Raw genomic sequence first — 24721 nt, forward strand, 5'->3', positions numbered from 1 at the left:
GTCTAGTGAAGTTGCTGTGACCCATATTGGAAGTATACCTCTTAATGCTGCACAGTACCCATCGTCATTTCTTGTTGTTTTGAGATTTTATTTTTGTTTGTTAATGTTTGGTGCTTCTTCCTTTTCTTACTTTCGGTTTTGGATTTTTGTTTTGCTGTCACCAGAAGACACATTTTCCTTACCATTACCTGAGAAGGAATAAGGACCAAAAAAAAAAATGTTTTCCTAGGAAGTAGGTGCACAGAGAAAAGTCTGTTAGTCCATTTGACAATTCTCTCAACAGCTTGAGAAAAGCCAGTCTGAAAATCTGGCTCTAACTAATGGCAACTTTGGCACATCCAGGGTTTTGTTATTCAGGACCAATATCATAAAAACATTTCTCATATTGTTATAAAATGTTCTCACTCATCAGACCAGGTTACATGTAAATTATTTAAGTCATAATGGGCCAGAATTGTACCAAAGCTGAATGTGCACTTAGTTTTCTAGCCTCATAAAGTTTTATTGCAAAGACAGCCAAAAATGTAATTTTGAAGAGAGACTGAAGTGTTATGAATACTGTTTGTTTCAACAAGTAGAAGTAGTTTGCAACCCTTGAGCAATGGAGATACTAAATCACTCTTTATGATGTTGATTTGTTGCACAAGGTTCTTCAGCTGAGAACAATTAGATTGTCTGACAACTGCTTGGGTCTTTGTATAAAACTCATAGCTGGTACAGACTAGACTTTAAGTCTCTCTAAGGGCCATTGCAATACGCTGAGACCCTCAAGGTGGACATTGCAATACGCTGAGACCCTCAAGGTGGACATTAATAGCATCTCAGTATCTAGAAACAAAGATTAGGATACTTGAAGTTATTCCTTTAAACTAATTAAAACTTTGATACTGATTTCTGCATAGAGGCTACACCTGGTTTTGTAATGGCAAATTTAAAAGGTTTTCCTTTTAAGAAAAATTCAAGTGCAGCATTTTTTTGGAACAGGCATTTCATTAAGAAATAGGTCTCATATATAGTAAACATTCAAACTGCACAACCAGTACAGTACACCTATACTTCTGTCGAGTGCCACAAAAACCCTGACCTAAGCAAGGCAAACAGATTGAAGACCTAGTGTGACTATTGGTGTCTCACGGTTTTTAGGTAGTTTATCACCTCACATTGGGAATTTTACACATATACATTTATATGTGCAGGTTGTTCCAAATCTTTATGATGGCTTTTCCACTGCCAAGTCATGTTAAAAGATCTTTATAATGGCAAAACACTTGCATTATCTTAACAGTATTTTTTCTAAAACAAAATCATTAAAATAATACTATACTTGCATACAGTGCCATGAGACTCAGGTTAAAATTGCATTTTCTTAGTTGTGTTGTTGATTTTTAGTGTAACACTAGATATCTGTAGAAGAAAATTAATGAAAGTCCTGAAATTCCTGAGTGATTCTACATTAACACAGACAAATTAAGATGGCTCAGTTTTTGTGTAATGGATCTGCTTTGCTTTTCTTCAAAACTGGATTAAATCAGTGAAAGCTGATTTTACAGTTTTGTTATTTAGTTTTAGTAAGGAGGCTGGATTTTTTTGAAATAAATATTAAAAATTCTTCACAATTTTTCTTTTTCATCTATAAATAAAATTGCACATCAAGGTCTAATTACTTGCAGAAGAGCAGTCAGTTATAAATACCTTGTAAAGCCAGTGAGAGCAACAAGTGTTATAGTGGCTACTGAGATTTGACAGGGAGACTTTATTCTAGGTTCTAAGAGTGAAAACAAAGAAGGAAGAAATGCATATTAATACTCATTTCCCATGTAAAGCTTCTTGGGCTGGTAGCTGGAAAAAAGAAATAAAGACTTTTTTTGCCATATTAATACTACGTAATTTAGTATAATGTTGTCCTGATCTATTTCATATGCAAATATATATTTGCAATACTATATCTGTTATCTTTATATCATTTCTCATAGTATATACTTCAAAGATTCTTCAGTTGTGGTATGTTGGAGATTTGGTTTATTAGAATTTGAAAACAAGTTATAAATATATGCATAGAACTGAATTAATTAGAAGAATTAAAGATATTTGGAAGACATAAACATTATGTGTTGTTTTAATCTGGGTTTTGAAATTATTTCAGCCCTTGGGGAAACTGAAGACAAGCTTCTTTACAAAACCTGAATTTTCTATTGATGACTTTTACCTTATTATCTTACACTGATTGGATAGAGATATGTGGATGTCCAGAGGAGATGAAAATCCACGATTTTAGCATGAAGATGAAACAGACATTGTATTCGTGTAATTCTTAAGTGGACATTTCTGCTGGGGATTTGAGACTTGTATTTCAAGCATTTGTGAAAAAAATCACTCAATTTTTTTTATTTATAGCACAAAAGTGTTATGAAATTATGGGTTTATGGTTGTGTTTCATGATCATGAAAGTATAAGGTTTCCTATCATTTGCAGCTATGTTAAATTACTTTGAATGGTTGTTAGTCATACATGTTGCAGATGTGTTCATAATGTACACAGATGTGTACAAGCACAATAAGTTCTGATTTGCAAATGTTTAATTAAAAAGAAGCTAGTTTTAGACTAGTGTAAAGACCACTGGGGATAAATGTTCCTTTATATGCCAGACAGCCAAGAAGCTATAAAGCCATTTGGTTGTATTTCAGAAATGTATTTAGTAAAGATAGTGTCTGATTTTAGGATCCTACCTTATTTTTATGAAAACACTCCAGCACTTAAGATAGATTCATTTCAGTTGTGCAATTACTGATGAAAAAGTTTCCTCATCTCTGAAGACAACAAAATTTTGAGAATAAATAAAAGGAATCTGGACTATTTTCTTCCTTTGTTTGCAGTCATTTCAACTGTCTCACATCAGTCTCATTTGATTTCATAACTAAGGTGGTCCTTTGCTTTGAATCTTGTCATCAACCTGACTCCTTATTATGTCAGTGGCTTTGTTTCTTATTATTGGTTTTGATTGCTGTGTCCCCCTTTAGCTGATATTTTTTACTTCTATGTATTAAGCAGGATATACAAATTAAACCTTTACCCTTAGTTTAAAGCTCTTTATCCATCATGCTAACCTCATGCAGGTAAATAGCTCACATTTTAAAGCAGAGATAATTTATTACATTTCACTGCTTGAACATCTATTGGTTCAGGCTTTGAAACCTCCTTCATTATTTCATTGTGCTTTTACCCTCTTCTCTGGATATCAGCAATGCAGTGGATACAGAGGATACTGAAGATCACCTTAAGCTTCTTCAGCAGTTTCTCTAGCTAAACAGTCTCCTCTGACCCCTTCAGTATGAATGCTGAAGAATGTGTCCTGACATCAAGTAAAAGACTTTTTTATTTATCTTTTTTTTTTAACCCCTCCAGTCCCCTGAATACCTTTTATTAAACTCCAGGTCTGCATCTCTTTTATTTCTGTCCTCCTACTCTCCATGCCTTTCTGTTTCCTGTAGCCCTTTTTTAGGATGGCATTCAATGGTATTATTTAGATTTACATACTGTGGGATATAACCTACTGTGCCAAAGGATCCCCAAATCATAGAATATGTCAAGTTGAAAGGGGCCCATAAGGATCATTGACTTCAACTTCCAGTCCAGGCCACATTCAGTCAAACATGATGATACCACCACTAAACAGGAAGAGAGTTACATCTGTCTCTCAAACTCATCTTCTTTAGGTAGGAGCACTTACTCATAGCATCACTGTTACTTCTTCACAAAAGAAACATTATCAGGGGAGGCAACTGGGTTTTAAGGGACACTTCCCTTTAACATTAAAAGAGATTTTTGGGGAAGAAGGATAGGAAAACATGATCCACATTCTGCAAATGCTTTGAAATGACTGGATAGTACGCAGTACCCCTTTATGCATTTCTGTCACATGGGAAGCAGGAGGAACACCTGAAAGCTAAGGACATTCTCTCAACATCAGCCTCAGCTCAGAAGAGTAGAAAAGCCATGCTCAGTACTGGTGGAAATTTACCTGAATGTCTGCAACCTGCTGGAATTCAGCATCTCCACTATCCACTCTTGGTTCAATTTTCCTGTAGCGTCCAGCTTTCATGTGTCACAAGTTTCTGAAGAGGTTTTGTGTCCTGTAGATCAGTTTTCAGTAGTACAGGGAAGGGATATCAGGGTGGTGATTATCAGTGTAGCTGCTAAAGTGCACCTTTGATTTGTCACATCTTGTTTTCAGAACAGCCTTACAAGTGAGACCTTGGACAGAACGAATCACCATGTGAAAGCTAAACAGAGGGAGAAGTACTTAGTGAAGAGAGACATGCAAGAACTATGGAACCTAAATGAATTTTAAAAGGCTTGTTGTTAATTATATATATCATCTTTTTCTGGTTTCACATTTGATAGCAAAAGCAGGTTTTGCTTCCCTGTAGCAGTACTACTTTGTAATCACATGGTCACTCCAGCAGATAGTCTATTGTTGCCTCCAGCACCAGTCTGCAAGTAAAATTGCTTGCTAAAGGAAAACAGCATGGTCTTAAAGCTGTAATGAGGTGTTACTTTGGCTGCTGCTACTTTGAATTTATCAGAACTTAATTTAGATTCATATTTCACGAAGTATTTAAGCAACTGCGTAACTTTCAGCAGATGAGTAATCCCTGTTAAATCAGTGGAACTACTTAAAGGTTTAAAGTTATGTGCATAAATATCTTAGCAAATTGGGATATTAAGACAGGAGAGCATATGTAGACTTGGGCTTTGTTTGTTTGTTTTGGTGTTGCAAACATTCTAGTTGGTCAATTTTACCATAATTATTTTTTTATATTAATCATATTTGAGATGGCAAGAGATTTAAAATTGATGCCAATTTTTGAATCTTATTTTTGAAGGAGTTCTGCATGCCCATTATTATTTCTGTCTGCTGTACTTTCAGCCTGATAAGATTTAAAGACTGAATTAAGTGTCAGAGGAAATTGTGCTGTGAAGTCAATTTATACAGAACATTTACCAAAAAAAAAATCTATTACTGATTTTGCAGTGGTGTCTCCTCTACCTACAGCTGAATTTGATGCATTGAAAATGGCTTTGATCTTCCTCTGTATATTGTAAAGCATCTTGGCTAAATATCCAGTTGTGTTGACTTTACTACTTGCATGCCTCCAGAGAGCTACTGATTCACTGAACAGTTTAAACTGGTTTTAGGTAATGCAGACCATCCGTTTCTTTTTTGGCTCTGACAAAAAGTGATAATTAGCCAGTAAGACCCACCAAGGTGGAACTTCCCAGGGTTTGTTTATTCTACCAGAGTGGTGTAACATGCAGGACAAGACTTAGGCCTTATCTACATGTAAGTTATGGTGTTTTAGCTATACCAATATTTTTTTTTGAAGCAATGTTATAATCTAATTAATATGAGTTATGAGAGGAGTAGCTGAGGATGCCTTCATGACATGAAACTGTGTCCACACTGGGCTCAAACTATTGAGAGAGCCTGGAGAGGAGAAGGCTCTGCAGAGACCTTATTTTTGTCTTTCAGTATGCAAAAGGGTCTTATATAAAAGACCAAGAGAGACTTTTTACTGAGGCCTGTAGTGACAGGACAAGGGGCAATGGTTTTAAGATGAAAGAGAGTAAATTTTGATTGGACATTGGAAGAAATTTTTTACTGTGAGAGTGGTGAGGCAATCAAAGAGGTTTTCCAGAGAAGCTGTGGATGCCTCATCACTGGACGCGTTCAAGGCCAGGTTGGATGAGGCTTTGAGCAACCTGGTCTAGTGGAAGATATCCCTGCACATGGCAGGGGGAGTGGACTAAATGAATCTTTAAAGGTCCCTTCCAACCCAAACCATTCTGTGATCCTGTGATTTCCCTGCTTCAAGAAAACAGACAAAAATAATCATCAAACTGATAATCAAAATTGTGAGGCCAGCACTTGATAGGATTTAGTGGATTGTTGTAATTTTTGCTTCCTAATCATGGTTTACATCCTATCTGCTATTTTAGAATAAATGTAGCCTTGTTCCACAAAGTTAATGAGACTGTTTACTCATCATCTGATTAGGAGATTTAGGTCAATTTTGTTACTATTTGTTTTGACTAAAAGCAGTAATAGAGTGGTCCTAAAGATGTTGATGTGCAGGCTGCAGACTAACCTGCAGGAAATGAGGCAGCTGTTGAACATCCATAGTTTGACCATCCCTGCCTCCTCCTGGACATGAGTTTCCATTCCCTTCCTTACCCTGACAGGAGCATTTGTGAATTTGAGTGTGAGCCCCAGCAGGTTCTTTTATTTGACTGGGAGGAGAATATCAGCCTCCACAAAGGTCCTTGGGGCCCCTTCCAACATGGGTCCAAGTGTGCCAGCAATGACTGAGCCATGGGCTATTGACCACAGCTGTCTTGGTACTGTTGGGCATGGCAGTGACTGTCACTTAATGTGTCTCTTGTCTGTGGGTTTCAGCTTTGTCAGTGATGATTGACTCTAGTCATGATGATTGACAATTCTAGAGATAATTTGCTTGAAGTTTTAGACCAGAAAGCTAAGCTTTGACTCCAAGTTTTGGCTCAAAGTTGAAAAGAAACTAAGTGTTAAGGTAGTGGTGTTTTTCAAGCAGAAATAGTAATTATGGGCAGCTGTTACAGGAAAAGTTTCTTGTTTGTTTCGCATCTCACCTGTATTTTGCTTTTCTTTGATCTTTGTTTTCTTTCATAACTTCTAAATGATCAAAAAAGAAAATAATGTAAGGGAGTGGAGCTTGGTTGTTTATGTTCTGTTGCTGCAAGGATGGTTGCAGTCTAAGAGGTCTGTAATACCAATGTTGGGGAAAGCCATAACTGATTGGGAATTTTCTCCTGTATTTAACATAGTTTGGGGGATATATCTCAAGCATTCCCTCTTTGTCCTTTGCAGAAATATTTTCATTGAAATTTTGGTTTTGTTATTTTAAAATTTAATGATCATAGAATGGTCTGTATACTTGTGGGAGTTTAGTAAAAATGTATAGGAAAGATGGAGACATCTCTTCTTGCAATTTAGGATTTTGGAGACTACCTCCTGGCAGATAGTGCACTAGTCTCAGGTTGCACTTAAAACTGTTACTGCACACTTTAACATTTTTCTCCTGCAGTTTATCATGTAAGCTATAAACATTATAAATGCATTTAAAATTCTAAATTTGGGGAAAAAATAAAATACAGAAATATGGGCTGACATCTAGTCCTCCACAGTATGAACTAAGCTCTCAAGCCTAGTGTTTCTCACCAGCTGCTCTGTCTTCAGAGGTGTCTGATCAATAGCAAATGCTGATTTTAGGTGCTAAGGAAGAATTGGGAGCTTCTGATCTGGGTCTTAGTTTTTGTGTTTGTAGCCACTTATTGTTAGAAGGTATGCAGTGTAAAAGGTGCTGACTATAGTACACTAGTGCTTGCTGTGCACTTCAGATTAGTGAATACAATGTACTAATCTCAGCAGTATGTAAAGCAAGTAAATGAGGAAGGAGACTTCATGTTATGTTAACTGTCTCTGTGGAGCTCAATTTATGGAATAGCAAATTAATTTGCTGGGAGTAGTGATGATACTTCAGTCAAAATAACATCATTTATTATAAGAAACCTAGCTTTTGTTACAAAGCTTTTATCTTTTCTTTTTAAAGACTTCAGCCTGAAAAGTGATAATATAATATTTACTCACAATAGGGTGCAATGCCTTTCATACCATGTTTCAATTCTGAAAACCTGTGGATTCACAGCACATTAAAAGAGGTATTGATCAAAGGCTCCTCTGTGTTCAAACTAGAAGCAAGATAATTGGTCATGCATTTTGTTATTTCTGTCAGAGATACTGCATATGGACAGTTAGTTAGAAATATAGGGGTCCTTGAATATAAAATAACTGAGGTTATAAAAAACAATTACTGTTCATGTTTTGGTTTCTTTTATGAAAGCCCACAGTGTACAACTGGAAAAAAAAACATATACTGAAGTTTGAAGGGTGATGTGGCAAGTGATCAGTTACTTGCTCTGCTTGTACACTGTTGAATGTCCTCAAACAGATGGTTAGAAAGCCAAGACATATATGCCTTCTGCTCCCTTTCATCCTTGGGAGTGTGTTTGGCACATGTGTATGTGTTTTGTAAGACAATGGGTACTTCTAGTGTGTGTGCCACACTCTTAAAGACACACATGCTCTCCCTCTTCCCTTTAAAAGCAAGCCATTCTTTAGCTCACACAAGATCAGAGCAAATGTCAGAAGATAAGTACATAAATTTAAGTTCTGCTAAAGCAGAAAACTTTCAAAGTAGATACTCTGTAACTGGAGATGCTCCAGGTATTGCCATGTTATTTGAAATAATATCCATGTGTCCCTTTAGAAGAAACAGCAGTGCAGTACCTCTACTCGCTGAGGCTCTATTCATCTTGAAGCAGAAGGGCATGTCCCTGCAAACCTTGCTTTGCTTACTGATGCAAAGCAAAATGGAGCTATGCAGTATGCCCACTACAGGAGACTCCTTAGTGCACAATGGGAGGATGCAGTCTAACAGCTGGAATCTGTGGCCAAAGCCAACTCATATGTAAGGTATAGATTCTTAGTGGAAAGTTAACTGAAATTTGAAGCAACTTAATGAAGGCATTGGTAGTTTTTATCAGCCCTCCCAAACAGATCTGAATGTCCTTCAAAATATATATTGTAACTCAGAGAAGGTTCTTGGCATCATGCAGGAGTCACTTGGTGAAACTTCTTTGGATGTGTTATAGAGATCTGTGTAGACAGTCCTTTATCAGCTTAAGCTTTGTGAGCATGAAGAGCAGTAGCTTTTTACTGGTACTTTTCCTTCTGAGGCACAATTTCCTAGAAAGACTTGGAACAACCTGCAATTCCCATGATCCTTCCGAAGGAGATGTCTTCCAGAGACAGGTTATTCTATGTCAAATTAGGTCTGGGCCTATGTTCAACATAGAAGAGGAAGTGTGCTTTAATATAACAATTGATTCATCTGGAAATAAAAAAAAAAAAAAAAGAAGAGGAGGAAGAGATACCAAGGTTGTAAGTTCTAAACATAGATCAGAAAACTCAGAGGATCCTCATTTAGATTTTTCTTGGTTTGTTTGCTTTGGTTTTTAGTGGAAAAATGTTGAGGTATTTTGTGCCAATAACATAAAATTCTTCCTGTCTTCCTTCTTTTGTACAAAACCTTTCCCCTCTAGCTAGGAGGAAATAGTTGAATGTTTATTTTTCTATCTTTAGTTATTTCTTAGTATCCCTCTTGACTTTTCTGACTGCCTCTAGCTGTCAAAAATGGTATTTTATGTAGAATGAATTTTCTTTGCTTTCACCTATTTCTTCTTCTCTTGAAGGGCTTTATTTTCCAGCCCTTTCTGTTTTCTCTCCTTTTTAAGAATTGTCCTGCATTTTGTTTTTCACTTCTTTCCTGGTTATGCTCTCTCTTGCCTTGAGTGTGCTTTAGCCATAATTCTGGGACCAGCACCACCATACCTGTGACAGTTTTATTCCATCTGCTCTCTTTCTGATATTGTTATTCCTCTTAGTGCTGCAGTAAGAAATCATTAAATAGTTTTAGGGTATGTGACAAAACTTACTAATGAGTCGTTGAGTGTTACACTGATTGATATCAAGGTTTATTGTGATTACTGTTAAGCTTGAAAGTTGAGGCTCCATCTGTGTAACTGCTAGAGATGCTGATTTTAACTGAACATTATAATACAGCTTGTCAGGCCATTGTACTTAATGTTCAAATTATAATTATGTGTTTGCAATTGGCAATCTAAAATGTAAATATGCTCAGTAAGCTTTTTTGTTTATTTGCTTTTTTTGTGGCAGTGATACAGGCAGAGAAGCCAGTCCATAAAGCCTTTATTAAATATAACGGAGGGAGGATATTGGTTTTCTCAGGGTCATTGTGAGTTATGGTGCAAGAATCCTCTTCCTTTCCCCAAGCTCTGTAATGATCCTGGGAGTTGTCATTTGTTTTAGAAGCTCAGACAAGGGGTATATATTCTTTACGTCAACAGCTCAAATCCTTTCCAAAGGTGGGGGGTAGTTTCTTCTCCTGTATTTTTGTTTGCTTCTGGGGTGAAGGGTAGTTGCTCTTGGTTTTTTTTTGGGGGGGGAGGGGGGCTGTTAGGGGTTTTTTGTTTGGTTTTTTTTTTTGTTGTTTTGTTTGTTTGTTTGTTTTTTAAATAAGAGCTTTGGCCCAGATCAACAAATGACATAGAATTTAGATCCTTAGCTCAAACCCCTGTATCTTTAAATGTTTAGGCTCAAGTGGACCCATAATCCTATGGAAATAACTGTTATTTGAAATGTCTCATCTGTTAGTGCTTTAATGGATGAAGTGAGAAGCAGGCATCCATGTTCCTTTTTTGCAAGAAAATAAGTAATTTGCAGACTTGGGGAGAAAGTTATGAATTATCATTTTTGATCTGATCTGATGAATGGGCTTGGCTGCAGACCTACATTACCAGCTTTTGTGCTAAGGGGACATGGAGCATCCTTTCCAGTGAGCTGCTTGTCATCCATGGTTAAGGGAGCTGTTTTTAAGGCAGGTCAAATTTTCTTCTCAGGAGAACTGAGAAAATAGAGAAAGCAGTACTGTTTGGGTTTAGTTATTTTTCTGTTTATGAATTATACTGACTTATTTAAGACTTAAGTGCTGATCCCAACTTCATGACTCTGAAATAGAGAACAAGAAATGGTAACAAATCATTATGTTTTAAGTATGGTTTAGTCTGTTGAAGGGAGCCTATTTGTACCTATCAGTTCTATTAGTAGGCATTTTAAGATGTGACAGAACAAATTAATGTAATTGAGGTAAGTGACTTTGTCTGGATGTAAATCTTAGCAGCAAGATAAGCCTAGCTTTTCTGGGGTAATAAAAAAAGATCTTTTAATTTTAGAGAATATCTTAAATATAGGTGTTAACAGTCACCACCATCCTTCCAAGAGCAATGTACCTGAAACAAGGTAGCCACTGTTGAAATATATGAAATGAATCTGAAACACTATTTCACAAAGGATTCGGATTAAAGCATTCCTTTAAGTAGGAATTATAGAATCATAGAATAGTTAGTGTTGGAAAGTAAGAAACAGATTCTTTTAGGAAGCTTTTGCTTTTCCTTTAGCTTTCTTTGCAGTAATAGGAACATTTCTGTTTCTAAATTGACTTAAATGTTTGGCTGTGGCCTGTGATGGTGGGTTAGACAAGAAGAGAGGCTCAGCTTCTATTTCTGAACACTGGGTTATTATAGGCAGAAAACTTTACTTGTCCTTAATGATTTAGAGCTTTTTTGTAGAAGATCTGCTACAATCTGGAATATTAGAAGCTGTAGGAGCCGTTGTACATGTTAGCATGGACACATTAAATTAAACTTGTTCTGTTCTTCCTTAGCTGTCTTCAATTATCTGTGCTCCAATTTGGCCTACGCTTTATTATGGAAACTTTCTTTTGTGGGCTCATGGGGAGCCCATGATCCATCATATTTCTTGCTGGTGTGACATATTAGGTCTCTTGAAAATTTTTGCAGTCATTGATGGCAGCTTATAAAAGCAAAAAGATCTTTGCCTGTTGGTGTGTCATAGAGATTTATCTTCAGCATCCTAAAGTAAATAAGAGATTTTGTAATCACAACGATGTGGCATTCGAAGAAAGGGAGTCATCTGTTTCCTTTTAACAGTTGGTTGAGTATGTAAGAGTAAGGCTTCAAGAAACAGTCTGTCTAGATTAATATTCCTTCCCAGTATGTTATTTTGGCCTAAGTTTTGGAAACCTATAAGTTTAATTAGCTTGGCAATTGCATCCACAGATTCTAGTCTAAAGAGTGTTAACCCTTGTATCTTTATTTTCAAAATCTTGCCTGTTTTTTTGCGCGTCAAAGAAGCAACTGGAGAGCTCTTAACTTTCATGAAAGCAATATATTGTTTCTAAGATAACGATGGAGCCCTGCTTTGAAAAAACTTATCAGATCCTGCTGTATTTCTTGTCTTTGAAAACATTAATAATGTTTTTAGAGATGAATTATCAAAACAAGATGAGGTTACTCACTGAGTAAATATCTAACACTTATAAAAATGTAAATGCCAAAAAACACAGTAAAATTTTCTGTCCTAATTCAGTACATACCAAAGAAAATAATTACTTTTTTAAACTGAGTGATGCCAAATATTTGTGTCTAATATTTCAGTGCAGAGGTCAGTTAGCTTGTTTCTTTTATTAGAAATTCTGCCATATTAATGTACCACATTTTAAGTCAGTGCTGATGGATGCATGGTGTTTGTTATCAGGTACAGCTGAGTAGTTTACATGAGTGTTTTAAAGTCATCTAAATACCAACAGAGGTAAAACTATTTCGCGGATGTATGTTTGTGTATACAGCTACAGATACATATGTTTGAATTTGCTTATCTGGTTTCAGAATAGACTAATAAGTGACTGATAAAATTGAGGGTATTTTGGAGTAAGGCACCAATAAGGATAGGCAATGTGTTTATTCCAACATGTGTATTCCTTTGTTGTGTAAGTACTGTATTTTAGGCAGCTATAAAATAGTCTAAATTACACCACAACCAGTCAGAGGTTGGAGATTATACTGGTTAATACACATTCCTAGGAAATGTAAGTGCAGAAACAAAACCAAAAAACCAAGAAGCTAACAAAACAAAAACCAACCAAACAAAACCAACACACACCCCACCCCACCCCCCCACATTTAAAAAGCATTTTAAACCAATGAAAATTTAAAATTCTCAGCACCATCCTCTATTTTAGCCTTTTGCTAAGGAAGTCTCCTGGGCAGGTAGCACATTTGATGATTAATTTATTTATGCTCTTTCTCTAGTCAGTCAGTATACCTGGAAAGATAGTTTTCTTTTTGGAGAAAAGGGAAAGAATATAGCTTAAAAACATCAATATATACACACACATTCAATTTGTCAGCTTGCAGGTTAAGCACACCCGTTAGTTTTATATAAAAGTGTACGTTGAATGTACTCAAATATTTTAATAAGTTAAGACCTGTCTAAAAATTCTACAGGAGGAAAACGACACCCAGTTAGATTCTTTTCCACTTTTTTAAAAACCTTCGTGGAAAAGGTCTATGTTACAGCATGTCCAGCAGTTCATGTTTGCAATGGAAGCTTAATTCTACATTCAGGAGATGAAAAATAACTTTCCACTCACAATGTGGTACTTTGACATATCCTTACAGTTTATAATGAGACATGGCGTGAGAAACACTTTTTGGATCCAGGGCTTCTTTGAAATTCACTTTAGATTCCACTGAAATGGTAGGATGACAGTTATCCTTTTGTGCCTTTATTTCTAGTGTTTTTATTTATCAGTAATCTCAGCAGGAAAATTATTTTACTTGCTGTGGTGTTTTGTATTCTTATTGTGTGCTGGGGATGGATCACGCCATTGAGGTCCCAGATAGGACACTTTATGCTTCAGTTAAGTAGCAGCAAGTGTGTTGTAATTCTGGGTTTTATTTCAGTTCCCCAGTCCTTAATTTACCAGAAACTGGTGACCTTCTGAAGTAATTTCAGATGTGAATAATCTCTGCCAGTGCATTTGATAGACAAATCTGGGAACAGTAAGTACATATTTCTGCAGATAATGCTATTTTTGTAAATAACATTGTCACTTCTAGTTGCCACTGTTAAAATCAGGAGATAGAAATCTCCAGAGAAGACATTTAAGTGCGTTTATAAAGGGTGAGACTCGCCCTCAGTGCTCTGAATGGAACCATGTGCCAGGAGAGGGGGCCTGAAATCCTCCAGCTCCCAGGGCTTGGAGCCAACTGGCTCCTGGGGTGAGGAGAGGAGGGAGGGGACATTTCCATTGCTGTTGCATGTCCTCTTCCTCACTTCCAAGACGCAGACCATTGAGTTCTGTAATAATGTGAGAAAAAATAGGATTGTACATGTGGTGACAGAAAAGACAGGCAAAATGAGAATGGGAAAGAGAAGAACCCAAGGAAAAGGTAGTAGCATGCCTATTAAAGTATTTAGTAAAAAATACATACAGAGATACTAGACTTCTTTCTGTCCAGCAGTTAAATATTATTCTTGGCGAGTTGAATTTCATTTGTTTTGTCCTTGTTCCAGTTTAAGTGAGCTGGGGGCAAATATTTCTCAGACAGTACTTCTTATAGAAGTTGCATTGGGTGACAGAAATGCTGACTTGTAGAAAAAAAGAATGAGGAGACATGTAAAAATTATTAAGAGAAATGAAACTAGTTTTAATTTTATGTATTATTACTTCCATTTGCTGATATTCCTGAATCCATCATGGTTTTCCAGTGCTTGTTTTACTTCCAGTGTCCATGAAAATTTTATACACTGGATATTGTTACTGAAGTTTCTAAGAGCAGACATCACTCAAAGTTTGAAAAGCTTCACTGGAAGTTTGCTGCTTGTATTTGGTGGTTTTGAGAGAATGCAAAGCTTTTTGTGGAGCTCATTTCTTACTGATGCTTCTTTACAGTGGGAAGGTGGGACGGGAAAGCAGCTGTTCCAATTAAAAGTTGAAAACACCGTAAGGAAGGAATCACAAGGAAGGATTCTCGGCAGTTTAAGTGCTACTACTCCTGAGCAAGTAATTGAGATTACAGCTTTCCAAGGGCTTTTAGCTTAAGCCCTGAGGTCATTTACCATTTAAGTGTGATTCCACCAGCAGTAGTAGATGTAAAGCTGAACCATGTGGGTGTGATGAATGAAGACATGGGGCACTGCTGGGCTGGGTGGGAGAGCAGGCGGGTGGGCATGGGGTCCTTTCCAGATGAAGGTGATCCAAGTTGTGCTAACAAGAGGGCTGTGTGTCAGGGAGGTGGGCAAAGCCATCCTCTTAGATTGCTCACAGTGAATAAACGTGCTGAGAAAAAGTGCAGCTGTGCTTTTTTAATATGCACTGCAGGAGATTTCAGCAGCCTGATGATATATCGTGCATTAATGTTGAAAAGATAAACACATTTGGAGAGCACAGGAAGGCCTTGTGTTTTTATGTTAGCAGAATGCTTCCTAATGAATAAGAACGTGCTGCTGGCTTCACAGAGCCATATGGCAGCTTTTCTAATTTTAGTTCTGTGCAGATGCATAATTCTCCCTTGTTTTACCTCCTAAAACCTTCCTGAGATGTTGCATAGTTCTTCCTGTAAGACTTGATCTGTAGTTTCTGGGGGAAAAAAATGTATTCAAGAGTCTAATAGCTTCTTTGCTCTGGACAGATGCATGCTGTATGATGAAAGAGCAACCTCACTACATAATCACTTCCCTAAAATAGTAGCTAACTTTACTCACAGGGATAGGATAATCTGGTCTTAAAATTGATTGCTGAAATAGTTACTGTTTCTTAGGCACTGGTTTTTTGAAAAATTACTTGCTTTCAGGGAATGAAAAGAACTTGTGTCAAGTCAATGGGAACTGGGTAAGGAATGTGAATGTGGGTATCACGTTCCATATGAGCCATGGATCATAGTGCTTGGAATTGCACAGCTCCAAGGCAGAGCTGCTTTCCCTGCCTGTGGTTGACCAGCATCAAAATAACTCACACGTTCTTCACTGCTTTACTTCATCATGTGTAGTGATCCAAAACTACTCACGTTACCAAACACAAGCTTTTTTTGGGGGGGGGGCTAGGGGGAATTGCAGGGGATTAGGGGTAGTTTTATTCAATTTGATACAACTGAAAGTACTTCTTGTATAGCCTTACTCCTGTTAGAAGTCTCCTGTATGTTACCACAATGGTTTCTGTTGGAAGAGACCCTAAACATCATCTAGTTTCAAGCCCTTGGCATGGGCAGGGATACCTTCCAAGAGACCAGGTTACTCAAAGCCTCTTCCAACTTGGCCTTGAAATATCATGACTTAGCAATATCATTAGTCAATATTATTAGCAATAGTGGTACACAAATGTTATTAAATCTAATATTTCAAATGCTATTGCATCTAGTATGTAAAACTGTAATGGCAACTAAAATTTAGCAGCTTGCTAAGTATACTTTCTATTATATGTTAACATTAGTTTTTTATACTGTACCCTTATCTTTGGCCAGTTACATGCTTTTACTGCTTCCTTAGCTGTTTGTTTGGATTTTATTTTTGCATGGCAATTCAGGAGAGATCAAAAGTATGGCACAGGGTAAAATTACAAATATGAATGAGGCAAGACAAAAGTAGTTGGTTAATGCATGCAAAAAATGAAGAAGATAAGTTGTTTTCAAGGCAGTTGCAGTGTAAAATTTCATTGCATGTTTAAACATGCAGCATTTACAATCACCTCCAAGTGATATTACTGCTACTGTTATATGGATTTTTCTTGATACATGTGATTTTTCTAATGTGCAGAGTTGAGTTTTATAATAAAACTTATATTTTTTACCTATTATTATATGAATGAGGGTATATGACTTGAGATGGATGTGGCATTTCGGTAGCAATTTCAGAAATTTATGAAGAACAAGAATTATATGTGGCACCTGAGAAAACCTGTTTTAAACAGTATTGGATCATAAATTTAATTCTGCCTGTTACAGTTGGGTTTTTTTCTTCTTTTGACCTCTTTCCTCAGCAATTTGTAGAGCCCTGTCCAGGGTTTTGCAAGCATCTACTTTTTGCTCCTCTTTTTCTGTGAAGAGCTAAACTAAATGTGTGTTGATGTAAATTTTCTCTTTTAGATTATGCCTCATCTTTTTGCAATCCCGACAGAGGCTACAGTTTCATTCTTTACTTTGAAAATACATGTTGGTTTTACAGAGAGCATCAAGGGGGAAATAATATTGTAGCTGGTTTCCTTAAGGAAGTTGGAGTAGAGCTTGAATACAAAGAAAGCTTTTGGGGTGGTTCAACTGGTCCTGCCTTCCCACCTGTAGGAAGGGAGGATTTGAAACACAACCAAGAGAAGGCGATGCCCATCAGTAGCACTTTCTGAGTGTGCTGTCAGAAATCCAGAGAACTGACATAGCTTGAGTTGGGAGGATGGAAAACCAAGAAGGCCTCCTAAGTTAAAATGTAGCAGGAGACTTCAAACTATTGCTTTTGGCTTCTCTTCTCTGACTTACGGATTTCTGTTAAACTAATATGATTTCACAAAGGTTTGCTTTCAGAAGCTGGAATGAGCTGCAAATAAAGCTCAAGGCTTTCCTACTGATAAATTCGTCAGAAAATATTTGTGAGGGCTTTTTTTCCCTTCTTTCTTCTGTGTATTAATATAGAAAAGTAAATACCGTTTATGAACACTAAGAAGATGCTCAATTGAAAATATTAAGAAGTATTTTAGTATATTACTTCTTATGCTGTTATAAACATATCCACAGTTTAAATTACATACATCACTAAAATACTACATAATTGGATGTATATATTCTTTGTAGTGTGTCTCTCAGGAGTGCTTCTATTCTATTTGAATTTTTTTTTTCTCTAGGCTAAACTCTTAATTGAGCAGAGCTAATAATTATTTCATGTGTGTGAAGTTTGTTCTGCTGTAATTTAGATAAAATACACTTAATCCCTGGTAGCCATATTCATAAGGATGGGACCAGTTTCTAGTATAACGCTCCTTCTTCAGCAGAGAATTCCCTGTGTGGAGGTGAAGCCACGGGAAGCCCCTTTCCACCGTGCTCACTTCCTCTGCTGGCACAAGGCTGTATTTCTTTTTCCATGCTAAACCTCTGCTCTGCTCTAGCCTCTGTGCCTGTAGGATGCCTGGTAACAATTTCCCAGTGCTTTACATTTGAACAGGGGCATTGCTGTTCTAAGAGGCAGCATCACTGAAAGGTGAGATCAGGGAACCGGCTCCCCCTCTCCTGTTAGTGGCTGCAGTGGAAAAATCTAGCGGCTGTGGTTAGTCACAGGGTAATACCAGCAATTCCCATGGGGCTGGAAAAAAGGCTTCTGAGAGGCTTTGCAAGATTGGGCCTCTGCAGTTATTTTCCTAACCCCTAGCATTCAAAAATCATTACTCTAGTGTAGAAATAATAAACTCTCTGTGCTTTTGATTTGTTTGTAGGGCCCCCAGTGAACCTAAAAAAGATAGAAGTAAAAAAAGGAAAAGTAAACTTTACGTTTTTGCACCAGTTCTTAACACCAGAAGCTGGAACTGTTAAGAAAAACAGAAAATACTGACTTGTGAGAAATGTGTGTTGTCGGCACGAGAAATTCGTGTATCAGTTTTTTCTTTTCCAAAGTTCCTGCAGCAAATTTTTGTCCTCAATTAGTCCCACGTGCTGCATTGCTGAAGAAAAGATTTGCATTTCAAGACGCTCCCCATGGCTGGCTGTCAGGATGACACTGCTGACAGGGTTTGCACTTACTTTTCCCGTATGTGCTGATAGAGTCTTCACAAGCGGCTTTGTGGCTCTGTCAAAAATGGATAATTTATTCTGTAGTTGAACATTATCAGTAGCTACAGTTTACAACATCAACAGAAGCTACTGATGGTCCTACTCGGAGGTTGTCTGAGGCCATTTGTTTCCTACACAGAGCCACTAAAATAAATGTATTGGGACCTGTGGCCTGAATGTGTAGCCTCTTCTAATCTCTCCAGCCACTTAACTTCTTACACAATTAAGTTACAGATCTCATTATGAAGTCCATCATTTTGAAGCACTAGTGATTTATAAGTATTTCAAAATGCCTAGCCAGACATCACAAGTAGTGTAGTGTACATTGTCACCATCACCGGGAGAGGTGGGTAAACAACATTTGTGTCCAAATAGTATTTTCATATTTTCTCCATTCATAACACTCTTTTCTTGAGCAAGTAGTGTTTATTGATGCCAGAAAGGTGTTGGGCCCTCTGTGGAAAGGCATGTCTAAAGGAAAAGAAAATGGAGAGGTTGAATGGTTGTGATAATGGAACAGGAGCAGTTGGAGATCAAAGTGTTTAAATAGAGAAACAGGGAGCCATTTCCATGCTGCTGTCAGGGACTGTATGTGAGACTTGAGGCTTGAGATGTCCTTGGTCTTACTCACTATGGCAGCTCCTGTGCTGATTGCCATCGTAGTGATTGAAAACTTTCTTTTTCTCTGTATAAAACCTCAAGTGTGTGCATGAAAGAGAACAGTTGTTCTGATAGATATGTTATGAGTAGTTTGCATGAATTCCTGGTTTCAAGAGTAAAAAAAATCTTCAGCAAAAGTTTTGTGTTAGAAAAATAGTGAAATATAGTGAAAAATAGTCAGTAAAAGTAGTCTTTGAGAAATGAAGGAACACGGCAATGAATGTGCTTGTATACCATTGCTGGACAATATCTGCTGCCCCTCTATTTCTAGCACATAGAGAATAATCACATGTTCTCTGATACTCAAGATGGTATCAATGGCTGAAGCAGTGAAGGGATGAAAGCAGAAAACTGGTATCTGTATCCATTATAATATTTTGCAGTGTGAAACCAGTGATCATTTTATGCTACCAAGAACAGATGGGAAACAATATCATCACTGACTTTATTAAAAGCTCAGCCCTATTTTTAGCATCTTTTAGAATTCTTTCACAATTTTTAGAACATGTTTTCAGAATCGCATCATCATATGGTGCCACTTCTGCTATATTGTAGTATGGGAAGGATTGTTCACTTTTTGTCTGTCACACCTAATCTCTGCTTTTTGCCAGAAGAAGAAGAAATAAAAGAGAAGAAAAACACAAGGGCGGGGGTGGGGAATTAAAAATATTCCCACTGCAGTCGTCAATCAAACCCAAAAATATTAATTTTGTATCCTGGTGAGCTGAAGTGGCAGAGGAAAGGTTAAGAATTATTTCTAGTGTATTTATGTCTATCAGATTATGCTAATCAAAGTGATTTAATATCTTTCCATTAGTTGCAGCAGTCCATCTCCAGAACAATTTTGTTTTATCATTATTCACAATGGTGTTATAATGTGTATGAACATACCCTAAGAAGACAGGTAAGATTTTAGTGGATCTTTATTCGTGAAAGTGAGAAACGGTAGAAATCTGGGATCAGACAGCCCAGATGACCAAAGCCTTATTGCCAGCAGGTGAGCACTGATGGAAGAACACCCAGGGGTTCTCAGAAGCAGTTCCTTTATTGTATGTCTAAGCAGCATATATTCACACTGACCTTATAACCTCTGCCAAGGAAATTGTTCAGAGGAACTTTGGCTGCAGTATTGCAGATCTACAGATAGTGGAAAATGCTGTACATTTGGATACATTTCAATTTGTATGACTGATGCTTTAATTTTCACTAAGGGTTATTTTCCAAAGGTCCTTTGCTCCATCTATGCATGGTACTTTCAGTAATTCGTACAGTGAATCTTCTGGTTTATTGTTGTAGAAGGCAGAAATTCCTGTTACCATAATTTCAGTGTGCTTTCATGTTTATTAAAATAATCTAATTCATAATATTAAAAATAAGACATCTTTAATTATTTGTAATATCCTAGATTGTAATATAGCACTAGCTCTTACTTAATTTCTTGAAAAAAGACTTTTAAGTATAGAACTAGCAATATTAAGTGTAGAATATGTATTTTGTGTAGTGATTTGTTATTTTTATTATTTCTCTCTTAAAACCAATATCATACTTGAAATAGAAAAATTAATACAGTCCATTACTTTATAGGAACTATAAATTCTTTTGATTTGAAAGTTCCAGTGTATATGACTATTGGTTACATTTGGAGTGGGGTATGATGTGTTTCTCCGTATATAACATATTGCAGTATGTGGCATTATGTTCCAGAAACCTTAAATCATTATTTTCTTGCCTGTAATTTTCAAATACAGCACTTGAAATTGTATGTAGTTTTAATAACATATTGTAAATAAGGCAGTATGAAAATTATGTGATAGTAAAAATGTGGGTGGAGGCATGGGAACAGAAAGGAGGCTGCTGTTTCTCAGTACTGGAACAGTAGATTGCAGACTTATGTTTTACCTTCTATATATAGCAATCGTGGAAAAGTTGTTCAGCTGTGAGCTTTGCATGCTCTTGTAGATCGGCCTTTTAATACACCTTGATCCTGGCTTTTACTCATCACACCTTCATAAGGAGCCCTTGTCTTTGCCCAGTGATATGTTTTGTAGTTTAGTAAAATGTCTAGCATAGAAACAGCAGAAATTATTTGTGTCATAAAACTGCAAAACTGAGAGGCAAATATACTAGTTATACTTCTGTTTAGTCATTATGGGACACTATTTAATCTCATTTTCAGAACTGATCCACTGTAACCATTTCATAGCTATCCTCAATGCTCTGTGGGCTCTTTTGTATCACTTAGCAGTTTTCTGTCATTTAACACGTAGTTTTCTTTATTGCAGAAAAAGCAGCAGCAGCTAATGAAGATGAAGTGCAAAAAGCAGATGTATCATCTACGGGTCAGAGTGTCATCGACAAGGATGCACTTGGACCAATGATGCTTGAGGTGAAGAGCACAAAATTCCTATATTTCCACCAGTTCTGCTCCCCCTAGGATGAAGAGCAGTGTAATAAAATGGAAAAGTGCAGTCAGAGGTCATTGTAAAGGAATGTTGAAGGGAAACAAGCCATCCTGGCTACTTAAGCTTATGTCATTTAGAGCAGGTAGCATATTTCTATTGGATTCAGTGATGAAACTTTCCATAACTTGGGGTGGGGAGAGGCAAAGAAAGAGGTAATTCTGCTTCTTTGTAATGCAGAAGATGTGGGGGGCTTCAACTGTACAAGTCTTGAGTGTCTGCATGTGCGTATTTTATTTGTTCTAAGCCACAGATTTGGAAGACGTATTTTACCTAAACATTGATCTGTATATACAGTAGTATAGACATGAATAATCCTTCCTCTAAAATTGCATATCATTGCTATACTGTGTTAAAGTTTTATAATTTCAGCATTTACGGCATGTCTCTTTTCCTCTAGAATATGAAAGTAACTTAGGAAGGCTCTTCAAGACATGCATTTTAGTTTATTCGGTTAAGCTTTCTGCCTGATTTTAGCTGTTATTTTGATATCCCAAAAGGCTGCATGGTTAAAACCTAGCTTCTAAATGTACTACTAGTAATGCTGGGTAGGTATGTTACCTGGGATCCTAATGTCATATGCTACTGTCCTTTGGCACTACTGCTTTATCTGCTTAAGCTCAAACTGTTTAGTCCTGTTCTGACTGGACTTCATCTGTAAGGAAGAATAAATGTTACTTTAGATAAAACACAAACTCTGAATTGGACTAAAGGAACCAACTTTGGCAGAAGCAGAATTATTCCATTATTTCTGAATGTTGCAGGAACAAAATGCAAGTTACAACATTTTTAAGTATTTGCATTATTTTTCATGATTTGTGAGATTAAAGCCTTGTTTTCCGTGCTGTGTGCAAAATAAAGGCTCCAAAATTACAGTACTAAGCAGATTAGTAGACAGGTTGGAGTGAAAACATTCTTCTTTGAAAAGTAGGGGTAAGAAATTAATTTATTTAATAATTATTATACATGCTCACTGAATCAAATGTTGTTGGTTTTGCTATTAAACAAAGTTAAACATTAATCTCTTACATTGCTATGTTAAAATTTATCTTTAATTTTCTATTAATTTATTTGTAAGGACCTATTTTACTCAGAGGGAAAATAAGGATAAGGTGGGTTTTTTTTCCCCAGCTTATCTCGCATGATTGGCTATTGCAGCAAACATGACATGTAAAATCACCCGTCTGTTCCGTTATTCCATTTAATTTAGTTTTCCTTTGCAGTTAAACCATTGCATATTAACAATGAAAGATTGTGGAACTAAATTAATAAACCAGAGTCCTTTTGCACCAAGAAACTTAAAAGGACTGAAAGTTGCTATATGTTTGCTGTGAAAAGATGAGATACTTTCTTTGTGTCTTTATCTTATTAAGGAAATGCAATTAAGTTATTTCATCTTTACAGAGCCCCTTTATAGAACCTCTTCAAAAACCTGATGAACAGTGTATTAGTTGATTTGGTATAAAAATATAATTGTCTGGTTTTATTAAAGAGTAAAACTGAAGAATCCTCAAAATACTGTTTCCAGCTGAAGAAAGTGAGTAAAATTCATCATGCAGCTGCTGCACCTGAGAAATTTTTAACATATTTCTTGGTTAAAGCATAAAGTAGATAAGAAGAAAGGATTAAAAAACAGTCAAGAGAGAGCTGACAACATCTCAAAGAGCACAAATCTATTTCCTATTTCAGTATATCATCTAAAATAATGTTGTTTTCTCTTCCAGCTTGTTGTCCATTAATTGTTTCCCCATTGTCCCAGTAGCTCTGAAGATAAGTTGCTTATTGTGGTGGCATAAATCTGGGGCAGAATTAAGAAATTATTGCATAACTGGAAGCTTCTAAAAGATTTAAGTGGCTTGGTGCATTAACTTGCTCAAAAGCCTGCAGCTGCTTACCTACAAGGTTATTTTATTAACAGAACAGAAAGAAATGGGAGATTAGCATACAAGGCCCTGTGTTACTCTAGGCTTAGATGACCACTTTTGTGGTCAAACCAAGAAACATCTGTAAGGTAGCAGTATAGAGCATCTCCTTGCCAAATACGTTGCCATAGTAGGAAATAAGGAAAACTGAAGGCTATTGTGGGATACGAGTAACTGTCATAATCTCTTGCCATCCCCGCCTTTGAAAGTTTTCTCCTTAGGACTGCAATAAACATCTGCAATAGATTTGGTTTTGCCATCCCTTTGAACCATTGTAAGTGCTGACTGCTGCCAAACAGAGTGGTTCAGCCAAACCCATACCCTTCTGCCAGCTCTAAACGCAATGTGGTTTCACAATGGGCCAGCTCAGGGACTGATGTGGCTAGCATATTTTTTTTTTCATTGCTCTTTTTTTTCTTGCATTAGTTTTCAGCCAACTCAGTTCACTCTGGTCCAGCTCTTTATATCCTCAGACGGTACAGGGAGCTGTCACAATGTAGAAAGGACTTAACCAAAGAGGTCATGCTTTCTTTGGCTTTGAGCAGTCTCAGACACTAATCCATTGCAGAGATGGTGATAGAAAATTGTATTAGAGCCTCAATTAATTAAATCTTTTAAATCATTGCTGGTTAAACTAATTACTAGCCAGCAGGAAAATGTTGTGCATACTATGAAGGTATGTGGAAAGCAGGGAGCTCTCCAAAGAAAGTGAATTTAGAGAAGGAACCAAGAATGATCAGAAACAAGAAGGCAGCAACAAAAAAAAAAAGAAGTTAGAGATTAAAATTTGTGACAATTAACAGAGTTAAAAAGAAGACCTAGTTTATCCTAGAGGCAATCAGGAATGGTATATACTTGCATATTTATTTGTGAGGTTTATTATTCTGTAATTTAAAAATAGAACAAACAAAGCATTTGGCAACCATTGGCTCAGCCACTCTGCTTATTGTGCTTTCACCATCTCTCCCCTTTAGCAAAAACATGAATGCAAGCTCCAGGGAAGGACCTCTGGAGCTTATGTAGTCCTACCTCCCTCTGAAAGCAGTTCTGACTAGAGCAAGTGGCTTAGGTCCCAGTCCAGCCAAGGTCTGATTATCTATCAAAAATGCCGTATGCCTGTAGACACTTCTCATGGCAGCTCCTCCTTGTTAGACTGTTTTGCGGTGAGTTGAGTTCAGATTTAGTATGGATCCACTCAGTTTTAATTAAGACATAGTGGATCATGGGTTGCCTGTTTTTCTGACTTGTTTCTGTCCCTGGAGATGCAATAGTAAACAGTTGTTCTAGGGATTTCTCACCAATCCATCACGAGGTGAATAAATCAAGCAAAGCTGT

General features: G+C 36.8%; 1 protein-coding gene across 1 annotated transcript in view; it reads left to right on the forward strand.

Annotated features, from left to right (window-relative positions):
• NCOA2 (nuclear receptor coactivator 2) overlaps positions 1-24721 on the forward strand; it is a 192107-nt gene that overhangs the window by 118779 nt on the left and 48607 nt on the right. The window contains exon 6 of the mRNA XM_034065672.1: positions 21288-21391. Coding sequence (XP_033921563.1) covers positions 21288-21391 — 104 coding nt within the window. The remainder of the gene's footprint in view (positions 1-21287; positions 21392-24721) is intronic.

The sequence above is a fragment of the Melopsittacus undulatus genome, chromosome 1 (genome assembly GCF_012275295.1).
Source record: "Melopsittacus undulatus isolate bMelUnd1 chromosome 1, bMelUnd1.mat.Z, whole genome shotgun sequence".
NCBI lineage: Eukaryota > Metazoa > Chordata > Aves > Psittaciformes > Psittaculidae > Melopsittacus > Melopsittacus undulatus.